Source organism: Ammospiza caudacuta, chromosome 17 (assembly GCF_027887145.1).
Source record: "Ammospiza caudacuta isolate bAmmCau1 chromosome 17, bAmmCau1.pri, whole genome shotgun sequence".
NCBI lineage: Eukaryota > Metazoa > Chordata > Aves > Passeriformes > Passerellidae > Ammospiza > Ammospiza caudacuta.
Window position 1 is genome coordinate 3,035,217 of NC_080609.1, and position 15,529 is coordinate 3,050,745.

At 49.2% G+C, this 15,529-nt stretch overlaps 1 protein-coding gene across 1 annotated transcript in view; it reads right to left on the bottom strand.

The window, feature by feature from the left end:
• The window catches only part of XPO6 (exportin 6), a 64,573-nt gene that overhangs the window by 23,880 nt on the left and 25,164 nt on the right, over positions 1-15,529 (bottom strand). Inside the window, exons 6-10 of the mRNA XM_058815941.1 lie at positions 14,952-15,029; positions 7,604-8,057; positions 4,151-4,277; positions 3,004-3,113; positions 245-353 (exon numbers count right to left, since the gene is read on the bottom strand). Coding sequence (XP_058671924.1) covers positions 245-353; positions 3,004-3,113; positions 4,151-4,277; positions 7,604-8,057; positions 14,952-15,029 — 878 coding nt within the window. The remainder of the gene's footprint in view (positions 1-244; positions 354-3,003; positions 3,114-4,150; positions 4,278-7,603; positions 8,058-14,951; positions 15,030-15,529) is intronic.

Genomic DNA, 15,529 nt, shown 5'->3' on the forward strand with positions numbered 1-15,529 from the left:
CTTTCTTCTATTCTTTTAGTATAGTTTTAATATAATATATATCATAAAATCATAAATCAAGCCTTCTGAAACATGGAGTCAGATCCTCGTCTCTCCCCTCATCCTCAGACCCCTGTGAATGCTGTCACACCCCACACAGAAGGGAGGGGAGAAGGAGCTGTTTAGCCCATACTCCAGAGTGCAAGCTCTGGAAAAGCCACTGCAGGTGGCAGCAGTGCAGGTGGCCCTGTCCTGTCCAGCTTACATCATCATCCAGGGTCTCGTCATCCAGCTCCTCCAGCTGTGCCTGGTTATACCTGAACTGGATCCGGTTCAGCACCTCTGTCAGCAACAGAACCAAGGCATCTTCGTACCTGCAGCCACCAGGGAGAGACACACAGGGCTGGGTAAAACCCTTCCAGCAAGGGAAATCTAAAACAGAGCAGTTACAGCAAGCAGAGCCCGGGATTCAAGGTATCAGCTCATTTCAGGTCACAAGGTAGCTGTAAGGAAACAGCCTTGGCAATACCCAACATCCCTCTGGAGGGGAAAGGGAGGATTGTCAGCAACAGAAACAGCCCCAGAGTTCAAAACAGGAAAAGCAGGTGCAGTTTGCCAGGAACAACGCCAGGTGTCCACAAACAGGAGGCACCAAGAGCCTCTTGCAGCCTGGGCTGTCCTCAGCAGCCTCTGCTGCTCTGCTCTGGGCACTGAATGAGGAACAGGGGAACCAGGGCAGTTATTGCTGCCTTGAGCCTGTCTGTGTCAGAACCCAGGAAATTCCTCTGACTGCCCTGGATGGCTCAAACCCCTGCCAGGGGGCTCAGAGACCTTGGCACAGAGCCCAAGACTCCTGTGCCTTGGATTTTAACCCATGGAAAAAATTACCAACCTTATATGAGGATTTACGAGCCACAAAAGTTTAAGCAGAATGATAGTTAGTTTGTCACAGGGTGAAAAGCAGAATTTTGGAGTTTTTAGAATGGGAGCTTGGGGTCCCAAGATGGAGGGATTTGGGTGTGCTTTGTCCTTTCTCCTTCTTCTTAGCCTCCATCTTCTGGGTGATGGTGGCACTTTTGGATTGGTTTAGAGTAGAAACACACTGTCTAACATAGGTGATAGGTATTGGAAAATGATTGTAAATAATACACATCTCGGGGTCATCCTGACCTCAGAGACCCCTGAGATGTCTGTGCTGCTGTCTCCTCCCCCACACTGAAATTCAGGCCCTTCTCCCCTGAAACAAAGGCAGCCCCTTTTCTGCTTGCACTGTAACATGTCACTGAAATGTCCCTGCACCTTTGGCAGCCAAGGGGCTGGGACAGAGCACACCAGAGAGCCAACAGAAATAATGCCAAGCTGCAAACCCAGCAGAGCACCCAACCACAACACCAAAACTTCAGGGATTTCAAGCAGGGTTAGTCTGCTTTTTCCTTGAAAAATCTCCTCCACAAAACAGCTGGGGTCTCATTAAAAAATCCTGGTTTTTTTCTAGGGAAAATCAGGTTGGAAAAACAGGCATTAAAAAGGAGTAACAGACGCAGAGCATGACGCAAGCCCAAGTGTCAGATGTGACAGTCAGCTGTGCCACCAGCCAGGCAGCTGCAAGCTCTGGGCAAGGTGGTGTAACCTTGCATTTGGCAACTTCTGCAGTGGTGAAAGTGGCACTGTGTACAAAATGCAGAGTTTCTGCAGCACAGAACAGGAAATGTCCTCAGTGGCCCTGTGGTGTCACCACTCCCAGGCTGCCCAGCTCAGGGTTCCCACGGCTCAGGGTGTGCAGGGACGTGGAGATGTCAGAGCTGCCTCTGAGGACAAACAGCACAGCCCCAAGCACTCCCAAGCTTTATTTAGGGTTTTGTAGTCTGACAGACCCAGGGACAGCTTTCTGTTACAATTTGCTCCATGACAAGCTGGGTGACACCAAGACAACACGCACGACATGCATGTTAGGAGCAAATCATGAAGTTCCAACCCAGAATCTACTTCTTGAGAAATTCAAACCCCACAGTTCCCATGTTGAAAGGAGGAGCTCTGCTCTACAGTAGTTCCACTTTTCCTTGTGGTTATGATGCCAGGCTGGCTTTAAAAAAACAACTGCTGCTATTCAGGGTGCTCAAGGGAAAGAATATTCCTTCTGCACTCAGCAGAACTAAACATGGCACAAACCATGGACCTCAAAAACCCAAACATCTCCCCAGGATATTCACCAGATTTTTAAAGTGGCAGCAAAGAGACTCTTCTCAAACAAAAGCCACCCCTTCCAGGGTCAGCATCTGCCAAGGAAGAGCTGCCAACCACTGTTGCAGCTAATACACACAGTGGTAAGCAAGTGCAACTTTTGACTTCCAGTCTCATCTGTATTTCTCAGAAACACATCCCCTATTTAAACAGGAAGTTTTAAATCCTAATTAAATAAAATTTGTTTCCTAATTCATTAATTAGTTGTATGAGCTGAGTGAACACTAAGTAAGCAACTTGTGTTGTAGTTTCCTTCTCTAATTTGTGCTAAAATGTGCTCCAGTTCTATTTTAGACTACAAAGCTTCCACTGCCTGCAAGGTTCACACACAACATATGTAAGTGCCAGTTTGTCTACCCAAACCTGCTCAGCCTGAGTTCTTGTGAATGAGTGTGAAACATTGAGGATAATGCTTTTTATACTACATGATTTTCTTTTAGATTTTTCTTTTAGAAAAAGAAAGGACTCAACCACACAGGAGGCTGCTCTAAGCAGTAGCTTATTTCTCACAGCTCTTCCATGGTGACCACAAAGTCTCTTTGCTGCTGAAGGAAAAAATCCTTCCACCCTAGGAGGGTGGGCAGGCCCTGGCACAGGGTGCCCAGAGAAGCCCCTGGATCCCTGGCAGTGCCCAAGGCCAGGCTGGATGGGGTTTGGAGCAGCCTGGCACAATGGAAGGTGTCCCTGCCATGGCAGGGGTGCAATGGGATGAGTTTTAAGGTTCCTCACCCCAGCCCATGCCATGATTCCAGCTGTGCCACCCTGGCAGCCCCCAGCCCTCACCTGTTGAGCACTGCTTCCTTGTCTGCCAGGCGACTTTTGATTTTGCTGGTCAGATAGTCCAAGAAGAGTGTCCAGATGTCCAAGCAAGAAAAGTAACCTTCATGTGTAGGCTGAAAGGCACCAAAATTCCCAATGAGTACCACAAGCTATGGCAAGATGGATTTCACACAGTGAAAACAGGAGTTAACATGCACTTCAACCCATGGGAAGAGCTTCTTGCCTTACTAGAACAATTCTAGGATGTCACTGGAGAGATTCAGAGCTGTCCAAAGATGAACAAGAGCTTTTGTACAAGGGCAGGAACCAGGAATTACAAGGCTGGTCTCAGTGCTGACCCATCTCATGGCTGGCTACACCAGTTTCCAGCTTTCCAGGGCCTGAAGGGGCTCCAGGAGAGCTGGAGAGGGACTGGGGACAAGGGATGGAGGGACAGGACACAGGGAATGGCTCCCACTGCCAGAGGGCAGGGATGGATGGGATATTGGGAATTGGGAATTGTTCCCTGTGAGGGTGGGCAGGCCCTGGCACAGGGTGCCCAGAGCAGCTGTGGCTGCCCCTGGATCCCTGGCAGTGCCCAAGGCCAGGCTGGGCAGGGCTGGGAGCAGCCTGGGACAGTGGGAGGTGTCCCTGCCATGGCAGGGGTGGCACTGGGTGGGCTTTAAGGTCCTTTCCAACCCAAATAATTCCATGATTCTGTGATATTATGAAGCTGTTTCCTTGTCATTGTTCCTGTGTAAATGGGGCTGAGCTGCACTGACAGCTTCTACAGCAAGGTAAAACCAACCTAAAGCCACAAGGCCTGGGGGCCTTAATACAAAAACTAAAAGCTACAAGAAAGCCACAGATTGAGGACAAAGAACAAAATCCCCAAACACAAACCAAGCAAGTCTGAAAGACTTTTCCACACATTGTCCATCGCAAAGACTAGAAAAAAATTAAAGCAGATGCAAAGTTAAACATCAGACAGTTGTTGTTGCAACCTGTGACCTCTAAATCCAAGAGCACATGAAGCCATCTCCAAATCCCCAGCACCACTGGGGAGTGCCAGTAAGACCAGTTAAATTCTCTTTTTTTGGGTTTACTGGGACAAAAAAGCTGGCCCTGGATAACAGAACAGATTGGGAAAAATGAGGATGTGGGGCTGTACCTGATGAAAAGTGTATTTGAACAGCAGGGCCAGGAATTCAACCACAGGGAACTGGGAGTAGGACTCGATCCTTCGCAGGTGGACGCTCACAAAGAGCCGGAGGAAATCTGTGAACTTCTCAATGTAGCTGCAAGGGAAAGGAGAAAACACTGAGAAAAAACAGCCAAGGTGCCCCAAGGGAAAGCAACTGCATTGAAATAGTAGTAAAAGCCACTCAAAATCTTCTCATTCAAAGCAAAGTTACAATTAACCATCAGTAGAACAATTAAATATAAAGCCCTGCAACAATTACCTACAGGATGGGCAACCCTTCACTCCATTAACACCTGAAACAGCAGAAAAGACAATCTAGTCAAAAGCAACTTTAATATTCAGATAAATATTGAGTTCAACCAGGCCTGCCAATGAACACAACCCCCTCCACCCTGCAGAAATAATTTGCTAGCAAAGGTCATTGTAGTGATGGAGACAGGATTAGTGAAATGAACTGCAGCCCTGAGGAATTCAGCTGGAAGCAGGAAGTTAATGCAGGAATCAGCAACACAGGGGTTACAATTACAGGAGGGGGTAGGAGAGCCAGGAAGCTGAAAGCTGGAAAGGAAAATTCCTCCTGCAGTGGAGATCAGCCATCCAAGAGTTTCTGAGCTGGGCCTGAACTGGGAAATGGAAGAGAAACCTTCCTGTAAAGCATGGGGCTCCTCAGGGAATGTGCAAAGTGTAGTTCCCAAAAGGAATCTGCCACCAAATCTTCAGGGACTGCATCAAGGGCACCACCTCAGTGCAGCAGGGAGAGTTCTTGGGGGAAAACCAGCAAAGCCCTCAGTGGGGTGAGCTTTTATTGTGGAACAAACACACCCTGCACAGCAGGAACTTCAGCTCCAGATCCATCTGTGCAGCAAGGATTAAACACTCCACAGCCCCAGGAGGGATGGCAGCACCACACACAGGCAGTGCCAGCCCTCCCTCATGCCCAGAGCTCTGAAATGCATGAAACTATTTCAAGTTTGTATTTTAAATAAAAAGCTGGGCTCAGCAGAGTTTCAGACAGGCATGAGCAGCCTGGTTTTACTCTACTGCCTGTTCTGCACTGCTGCAAACTCTGGGGATTTGGGGATTTTTGGGAATCCCCACTCAATCTAACAAGAACTCCCTCATGACCAGCAGCACTGCCAGATGACAGAGCTGCAGCACTGGGGGCTGTTGTGAGCCTTCAAAAGCACACACTGCTTTGAACATGCAAAAAAGATCAAGTTCCTTCTTTATTTGGCACTGCTTACATCACAGGAGATCACTGAGCACACCTGAGCACAGATCAAACACTTCAAAAATCAAAGCCAGGGGGGAAAAAGAATTTAAAAAAAGAAACTCAAACATCTCCATCCTTTTAATTTTTATTTTCTAAACAGGCTCTGACCTGAGACCAGTGAAATTCTTCCTTGGCCCCCAGCCCTCTTCTCTAACCACTGAGCCATTGCCTGGATCCTTACCAGCCAGTTCCCATCTTTTGGGATCTTCAAAGCCAAACACAAATGAAGCAAAAGGCAACCTGAACTTACTCTTTCCTGGAGTGTCCAAAGTGTTCAGACTGATTTTTAACAGAACAAAAATAACCAGCAGCACAAGAGGAAGGCAAGGAAGGACTCCAGGACCTGCAGGTTCTGAGCACACCCCTCTACTGAAGGGGGTTTCTTCAGTGCCCCTTTCCTTCAGGATTTTGTTAGTCCAAGCCAGGATGACACTTCCATGCACTGAGTCCTTCAATTTTGGACACAAAAAGTACAGCTGTGCCCTTAAGTGACAACAGGAAAATCCTCATGGCCTTTTCCACAAAGACAAGGAGAAAAGAAAGCTCCAGTCCCCCTGAAGCCAGCTGGACTTTTCCAGTCTCCAGAACCTCTTGGTTCCATCCCCATTTCAGACCTCAGCAATGAATAAAGGATTCTCCCAGCCCCAGACCCCAGCAGTCCCTGTGGGTAACAGGTCTGTGTCTTGGTTCCATCCCCATTTCAGACCTCAGCAATGAATAAAGGATTCTCCCAGCCCCAGACCCCAGCAGTCCCTGTGGGTAACAGCTCTGAGGAATGACAGCACCACCTCTGCCCAGGCCAGCACAGCCCCACACCCTCACTGAAGGCTGGCCCCAAAGGCTGCTTGTAGCGTCCATAAAAGAAAGAACAGTTAAAGAGGGGATTGTGGGTGTCCAGGAGAGCTTTTCTCAAATCCAGAAGGGAACTCCTGGCTCTGTGCCTTGCAGGCAAAGGTGTCCCATCCCCACATGTCTCATTTCTAGGCAGAGAGTGACACAAGTCAGAGCCAGCAGAAAATGAGCAGCAGAATTCCCTGTGAGTCTGGATTTACCACCCCAAAGTTATACCTTTATCTAAGGACATGAAAAAAGAGAATTCTGCAGCAGAAATGTGCAAGTCCTCTCTACAAATAAACCCACAGCTTTTTTCCGAAATGTTTTTTTTTCTTCTGAGTGGAAATTTATTCCCATCCTTGTGTACCCATAGTAAGACACTCATCACTTTCACACAGTTACAACCTCTCTGCCACTGCCAGCAGCCCTGTGACAAGAGGCAGCACCAAGGCACCACCCTGCCAACACCCAGGCTCAGCCACTCCACACAACAGCAGGAGGAGTCTCACTTTGTCCCTACAAGAAGGAATATCTGACATAAGAGAGTGGAGCTGTCCCAGGGAACAAAAGGTGGCAGCAACACCCTGGAAAAAGAATACACAGCTTCCCAAGGTGCTGCTGCTTCCCTGCTGCCTCCAGCTGAGGCTGTGGAGAGCAGAACTGCAGCCAACCACCACTCAGGATGCAGATAAGCCTTAGTTCAAAGTTGTAGTTCTAGTTCTTAGTTCTAAACCTTGGGTTTTTAGCCTTTTTTTTTTTTTTTTTTTTGATTTTGTGCTGCTTTGGTGTGTGGGTCAGAGTTTCATATAAGGGGATGGTGGAGCCATTCACCACTGAACAGAGCTCCCCAAGCTGTGTTTGGTGCTATTTAAAAAAAATAAAAAAGAATCAGAAATGGCCATGGCTCTGTGAAGGGTAGGAAGCTTCTGCTGTCTTCTCCCAGGTCATGACTCACAGGATGTGTCCCCACTTTGGGCAGAGTGGCAGATACTGACCAGAGGGGACACAGGGGACACTGCAGTGCCTTTACCTCACTGAGCCTCTTCTGTGCTCTGTGACAACAGCTTCAGATCTGGTGCCACCTCAGACCTGCAGTCAAACAGCAACGAACGGGGACAGGGGAGGGAAGGGACAGCAGGGGACACAAACCTGGGCCAGCAGTTCCCTCGGCACCCAGCCCTTACCTGGGCACACCCACCTCTCTTGCCTGGCTGCCCTGGCTCAGTGCTCTGAAAGAAAAGCCATCAGACACAGCATGCAGCACCCCAAACCAACCCCCCAGCCCTTCAGAGGCAGCACAAGGCTGCTCCTACCTCTCATCCAGCTCCTCCAGGCGGCTCTTCACCGTGTGCGCGTTGTTCTCCCGGGTGATCTTCTGCAGGAGGTAGAAGGTCTGCTGGAACATGCGCAGCAGGTACTCCTCAAACTCCATGGGCACACAGTTCTTGGACATGAGCTCGTTGATGCAGGCCATGGCCAGCACGCCCAGGCGGCCCCGCTCCTGGCCCAGCAGCGCGCTGGGGCTGCTGCCGTTCACCGAGGACATCTTGCGCGCGCGCGTGTCGCAGCCGAAGCGCGCAAAGTGGAAGATGGTGGTCAGCAGGGACGGGGTGATGCTCGTGGACAGAGGGATCCAGCTGAAGAGGTGAGCCAGGCACTCTAGAGCCAGGGAGCAGATGTATTCACTGTCTGTGTCCAGGATGGGGATGGGCTGGTTCAGCAGTTTGGCCGCGCTGGGGCTCTGCAAGAGGCTACTCAAGAGGTCACCTGGGGAGAGAGGTACAGTAAAAGTAGGGGTACAGTAAAAGTAGGGGTACAGTGAAAGTAGGGGTACAGTGAAAGTAGGGGTACAGTGAAAGCAGGCAATCCCTGAGGCAGGAGATTATTGAGATCTGACTCTAAGGCTTTGGAATGTTGAATGCTCTACAAGCTGGGGACAGTGTGTCTTGACAGGGGTCAGGTGGAAAGGGACCTGGGGCTGCTGGTGACAGCCAGTTGAATATGAGCCATCAGTGTGCCTTGGTGGCCATGAAGGCCAATGGCTCCTGGCCTGCATGAGGAATGGTGCGGCCAGCAGGAGCAGGGAGGTCATTCTGCCCCTGTACTCAACACTGGTGACACCCCATCTTGAATACTGTGTCCAGTTCTGGGCCCCTCAATTTAGAACATCGTTGAGATGCTTGAGCACATCCAGAGGAGGCAACGAGGCTGGTGAGGGGCTGGGAACACAAACCCTGTGAGGAATGTTTGAAGGAGCTGGGGTTGTTCAGCCTGGAGAAGAGGAGGCTCAGGGTGACCTCATTGCTCTCTGCACCTTCCTGAAGGAAGGCTGCACACAGGTGGGGTTGGTCTCTGACAGAACCAGAGGACACAGTCTCAAGCTACATCAGGGAAGGTACAGGTTGGATATTAGGAAAAATTTTTTCACAGAGAGAATAATAAAAGTGCTGGAATGCCCTTCCCAGGGAGGTGGTAGAATCACCATCTCTGGATGTCTTTAAAAAAGACTGGACATGGCACTTGGTGCTGTAGTTGAGGTGTTAGGGCATAGGTTGGACTCAATGACCTTAGAGGTCTCTTCCAACCTCATCATTCTGTGATTATGTGATATTATTATATTATATTATATTATATTATATTATATTATATTATATTATATTATAACTACACTACATCATACTTACTTCTAACTACTGAAAAACTTGTGGCTGTCTGCTGACAGTCCCAACACACACATGTAAATCTAATTGGTCAATGAATCAAAACAGCATCACCAGAATCCTACCAAGCAATACCTTCAGGTAAATAATCTTCCAATATATTCCACATGTTTAAAAACACAGGAGCAGCAAATGAGAGAATTGTTTTGATCATTCTTTTCTCTGCTTCTCTCACTGTTCAGAGAGCCTGTGAATACCACAGAGGGGTGTCAGCATGAACCCCCAGCTGCCCAGCCCAGGCATCCTTGTGGATCCCTTCCACCTCAGCACACCCTGTGATTCAGTGGGTTATTTGGCTGAGAGGAACTGGTGATTTCTGTTTGGGAATTAGCCTCACACAGCCCCTCTGGCCTCACCAGGCAGGGCTCTCATGGTATTTCAGGAAATGCAAGGCCATGGGCTGTATTTTAGGAATTTATTATAAAATTCTATCCCCTCACAAGGCTGAGCATCCTTGATGTAAGCTTGGCACATCTCTGTTACACTGAATATCACAGAGGCTTCTCCTGGCCTGTGACACTTGTGGTGATGTCCCCAAAAAGTTCATTCAGGCCAGAACCTCTTCTCAGGGACCAAATGCCATGGCAGGCACAGATCACAGCCCTCAGCCTCCCAACCACATGACAAAGGCTGCCCAAGAAAGGTGGAGTCTGAAAAATCTGACACAGCCTCAGGATTTATCTCCCACAACTGCCTCCAGCCTCCAACTGAAGCCACAGAAGTTAATATTTGCAATATCTCGTGACAGAGTTCCACAGTTTCACCACGAAGATGCTTTGTTTGGGGTATGCCAGCTGCTAGTTTCACTTTCCACCCAAACAGGAAACAGAAATAATCCCTGCTTTCACTTTCTCTGTGTCAGTAGGCTTCTAACACAGCTCCTGCCCAGCTTCCTTGACAGAAAGAAGGTTTTGCTTCTGTTGTCACTTACAGGGAAGCCACTCAAACCCCTCCATCACCTTTAGTGCCCTTCAATAGAGCCTTCACTGCTCCTCTGCACCTACTGATACTGAAAGCAGAACTGCAGCCACCACTCAGGGTGCAGATGGGCCTTAGTTCTGATACCTCAGGTTTAGCTTTTTATTTTTTCTTGATTTTGTGCTGCTTTGGTGTGTGGGCCAGGGTTTAATATCAGGGGATGGCGATCTCTCTTTACAAGGTAGGGAGACACAACAATTCCTTCTCTAGCTGGGGACCAAGGACAAATGAGGCAAATCTCAGGCCCAAGAACACCAACAATGTGGACTGAAGAGAGAAAACCAAGAAGGATGGGACTGCATGAGCTGGGGCTAATTGGACATTTAGGTCAAATATGCAAATGGATCAAAATTTACAAAAATGTGAGATCTTGGGGCCAAGCCCTCTTTTGCTTCGATCTTGGAGCCATCCAGTCACAGCCACAGCTGTGGCTCTGGTACTGCCAGGGTGTGGCCTTTGAAGGCTCTTTAATAAATATCCTCTTTATTCCTCTTAACTCTGTTTAGCCTGTTCCAGCTGCTTCAGGCATCAGTTCCACAGAGCAGCACAGCAGGGAATTACTCCTGCTGCTGTGAATACTCTGCAGAATGATGTGGAGAAGCTCTGAAGTTAATCCTGCCTAGCCCAGGCTGAACTCCCCCCCTCACCTTTCATGTGCCACCTCTAACAAAGCCACCAACAACCCAGACACTCCTTAATCCCTGGTGGCCTTTGCTTCTTCAAAAGTTTTTGGGACCCAAGGGCCAGCCCCAGCCAGATGCTGCCCACAACCTCCAGGCTTCCACCTGCTGCAAAACTCTTCACCTTCCCCAAGTTGTTCAACACACTTCTCTTCCTTGAGTACTTCATCTTTAAAAATCTGGCACTTGCTGTGCTACAGAATCTGAAGTTCTTGGAGAATCTGAGTGATTTTTTATGGAAGTGAAACATCCTGACACCAGCAGTGCCAAAATAACAGCTATGATTTACTGAGCTACTTCCAATGTACACAAGAGCCTGAGTGATGAACACATCCCTTCTTAGTCCTCATTTTTCACCAAGATTGATGTCTTACATCACTGAATTCAAAATTCCCTGCCAAGCCTTATCATTGCTTCTTTCTCCTGTGCTCCAGAAACTGAAGGCATCACGTGGCTCTGGCTGAGCAAGACAATCCTGCCCTTCAATCTGAGCACGGAACCGCCTGAGGGGAAACATCCACAACTGGACACATCTGTACAGCTCATATCCTGCTTTTACAGAGCCCCTGAAGCTCAACCAGGCCAAGTGCACCAGGGCTGGGGCAATCCCCAACACAAACCCAGGCTGGGCAGGGAACAGACTCAGAGCAGCCCTGAGGAAGGATTTGGGGTGGTGGGGGGTGAGAGCTGGACCTGCCCTGGCTGGGAGCACCCAGAAACCCCCCTGGGCTGGGCTGAGCCCTGCTATGGGCAGCAGGGAAGGGGGGGATTCTGCCCCCTCAGGTGAGACCCCAAAAGAGTAGCAGGACCTGGAGCTGCTGGAGAGAGTCCAGGGGAGCCCACGGAGACACCCCAAGGGCTGGAGCCCCTCTGGAGCCAGGCTGGCAGAGCTGGGGGTGCTCACCTGGAGAGGAGAAGCTCCAGGGACACCTCAGAGCCCCTGCCAGGGCCTGAAGGGGCTCCAGGAGAGCTGGAGAGGGACTGGGGACAAGGGATGGAGGGACAGGACACAGGGAATGGCTCCCACTGCCAGAGGGCAGGGCTGGATGGGATATTGGGAATTGGGAATTGTTCCCTGTGAGGGTGGGCAGGCCCTGGCACAGGGTGCCCAGAGCAGCTGTGGCTGCCCCTGGATCCCTGGCAGTGCCCAAGGCCAGGCTGGGCAGGGCTGGGAGCAGCCTGGGACAGTGGGAGGTGTCCCTGCCATGGCAGGGATGATCTTTAAGGTCCCTTCCAACCCCAACTATTGTTATTCTTTTAAACATTCAGTGCAGCCAACTCCACAAAAATCAATGAGAATTAAAGATTCTCATATTTTAATCCATCCACAGCAGAAAGTCTCAATTACACTCCTGTAACTCACAGCAGCTGGTTCAAGTGCTCTGCACACAGTTAAATCACTGAAGCTCTGGGGTTCAGGGATTTCCAGTGGCTTTGCAAACAGGTGACAAATTCACAGCATCAGCTGCATTCATGCCAAAGCAGGAAACTCCCAGTGACTGCCTCTGCCACAAATGTTCCTGCTGCTCATTTGTTTGCCACAGGTGAGGGAATATTCCTGAGGAAGGGATTCATCAGGAAATGTGCTATAAATCATGCAAAGACAACATCTGCAGGCTGAGACTCTTGCTGAGTAAATCCTACACCATGGCAATAACTCAAATGTTGTCCTGCTTGGGACATTATCAGAGTTGCTTTGCTTAAGTGATATAAGAAATGAATTTAATGTTGTCTTCAAGTGCTATTTAAAACTCATGCAAGACTTGCAAGTAACCATTTCACTCCACTTCCCTGTGCAAATGAAAAATAGGAAGCAGAGGTTTTCCAAGTTCCTAAAGAGAGCTGGGCTCTGATGGAAGATATTAAACATTTATGGGGACTCAGGAGCTCGTTCTGCCTCTTGGAACACCTTTAATCTCACCTGAATGGAAAGAGTAAAGTGGTGGCCTCACTTAAGCAAAGAAAACATTCAAGAGTCACCAGAATTGAGTCTCAGGGAACACAAAATGAGCAAGAATGGATCAGAGGGAAGCACCTGGTGTTCCCTTTGGAAATGGTGGAATCATCATCTCTGAAAATGTCCAAAAGCCATGGGGATGTGGCACTTGAGGACATGGTTTAGTGGTGGCTCTGGCAGTGCTGGTTAATGGTTGGACTCAGTCTCAGAGTCTTTTCCAGCCTTAGTGATTCTGTGACTTCAAGAAGTGGAAGCACAACCAATTTTAACATGGACACAGCGAAGACAGCACAGCACAATAAAACAGAGTTTCACACAAACAAGTTTGCACAGGCAAAATGAAACTTTAAAGGCACAGCTTGTGTGGTCCTGGTTCTTAGCAATTATCCCAAGAAAACATTGTGTGAAAAGTTTGTTTGTTTTCCCTGAGAGGGGAGAAAGGAAAAGGCCAGCACAGAAGTGCAGCCAACTTCCAGTTTGGGAAATCTGATCCCCAGTCACGAGGGGAGCACACAGGTGGATGAAAGCTGCCTCAGCAATCCCCAGGGGACTGAGGGACATCTCCAACAGGCTTCCATGACAGCCAGCCCAGAATCTGTCCCACCAATTCCCTCCCCCAGCACCATTCTTAACAATTGACACCAGAAGCTTTGATCTTTTCTGTAAATATTTCCTGTCCAAACTCTTCCCAGCTACAGCAAAATCCACTTTCCCCCTGCCAAGCCAAAGGAATATTTCTTCCCATTAAAGTTTGTGGTCTGTATATAAATACAGAAATATCTTAAGCTCCTCTACAGGAAAGGAGCACTCAAAATGCTGCTCAAACTTCAATGTGAAAGCTTTAGCACTAAGCAAAACACTGCCAAAGGCTTATCAGAGGCAGCAGGCTGGAGCTGCCTGCTGCAATCTGGCCACAAGGAAGTGATCTGCAGCTCCCAGGGAACTGCTCAAGGTCCCAGGGACAAGGAAATGTATGCCAAGGACAAGGACACAAAAATGTGTTCTCCATTTCAGAGGTAACTAAGAAGTAGAGATGTCAATGGGTTAACATCAGATAAGCACTCACACAAAGGTCTCACAGGAATAGATAGAAAACTTTCATAATCACAGAATGATTTGGGTTGGAAGGGACATTAAAACCCGTCCAGTGCCACCCCTGCCATGGCAGGGACACCTTCCACTGTCCCAGGCTGCCCCAAGCCTGGCCTTGGACACTTCCAGGGGTCCAGGACAGCCACAGCTTCTCTGGGCACCCTGTTCCATTTCACAGAGACTTGGCTACCTTTATCTTCCTTTTCCCCAGGTAGGACTCAGTTTTGTTCCACTGGCTTTCATGTGCCAGCAGCTGGAGTTCAGGGACTGTCACCAGCAGGAATTCAGGGGACAATGCCAACCCCATGCAAGGCCACAGCCTTGGGGCAGAGGGGCTGCAAAGTTTTTCACAGGAAAAGTGTGCCCAGGTGGGCAAGAGGGCAAAGGCACCTGGCCTGGACCAGCACTGGGGTGGCAGCAGGACCAGGGCAGGGACTCAGGGACTGTCCCCTGTGCTGAGGCACCTCCTGTCCTGTGTCCAGATCTGGGCTACTCCCAACACTGAGGGGCTGGAGCGTGTCCAGAGAAGGGAACAGAGCTGGGAAGGGGCTGGAGCACCAGGAGGGGCTGAGGGAGCTGGGAAGGGGCTCAGTCCGGAGAAAAGGAGGCTCAGGGGGGACCTTGTGGCTCTGCACAGCTCCTGACAGGAGGGGACAGCCAGGGGGGTCAGGCTGTGCTCCCAGGGAACAGGGACAGGACAAAGGGAAATGGCCTCAAATTGTGCCAGAGGAGGTTTAGGTTGGATATTGGGAAAATCTCTTCATAGAAGGGTGGTCAGGCCCTGGCACAGCTATCCAGGGAGTGGGGGGTCACAATCCCTGATAGGATTTAAAAGCCTTCCATATGTGGCAGCTGGGGACATGGGTTAGTGGTGGCCTTGGCAGTGCTGGAATAAGAGCTGGACTTGATGACCTTAGAGGGCTCTTCCAACCTTAACAATTCCATGATTTTAACTCACTGTCATTAGAGCATTTTGCACTGAAACTTCAGGGAGGTTTCTGCCATCTGAGCACAACAAGCATCTCTGTGGGCACATTTTAATGACATTTGCAGTGGGGTGTCCCCACAGTGCAATTTGTCTCTTTGTGTAGAGTTTTTCTTTCCAATCAGGAATTTGTTGGTGAAAAGCTCTGGGAGAAGGTTATTAGAAGAGGTTAGACAGTAAAGGAAGCAATCTGTGCCTGACACTGCAGGTTTAAGTACATGGAAATACCATCTTGTAGCTTTTCCTTACCACTTTCTCCCGAGGTCGGGGACGGTGGTGGAGTGGCAGCAGTAGCACTGTGCTTATCCCAGATGCTCTCCAAAATACCTGGCCAAAGAGAGAACTTTCAGAAATGCCTTCTCAAAGATCCACACTGATCCAACAAACACAGCACAGACTGCAGGAGAACTCTGGCAGAACACAGCTCAAGTGTTTTGGGAGGGACAGAACCACTCCACAACAGCTTTGGGCTCACTAAGAGGAGACAATCCCCATCCTCTCCATGGAGGGAGCTCAGCAGCTGCTGTGCTGCATGAATTGGTTCGTATTAAATTGGCCCAAGTGCTGCAGGGCAGAGCTGAGTGCTCACAGTGCAGCAGCAGCCACTGCATCACCCCCATTGTGCTCCACACACCCCTAGTGTCAGAACCCAGGAAACTCCCGTGAGGATTTGAGACCCTGGCACAGAGTCAAAAACACCTGTGCCTTTGATTTTAACCCATAAAAACAATTACCAACTTTGTATGAAAAGTTACAAGCCACAAGAGTTGGAGTACAATGTTAGTGAATTTATCACAAAGTGAAAATGTAGGAATTTAGAGGTTTTA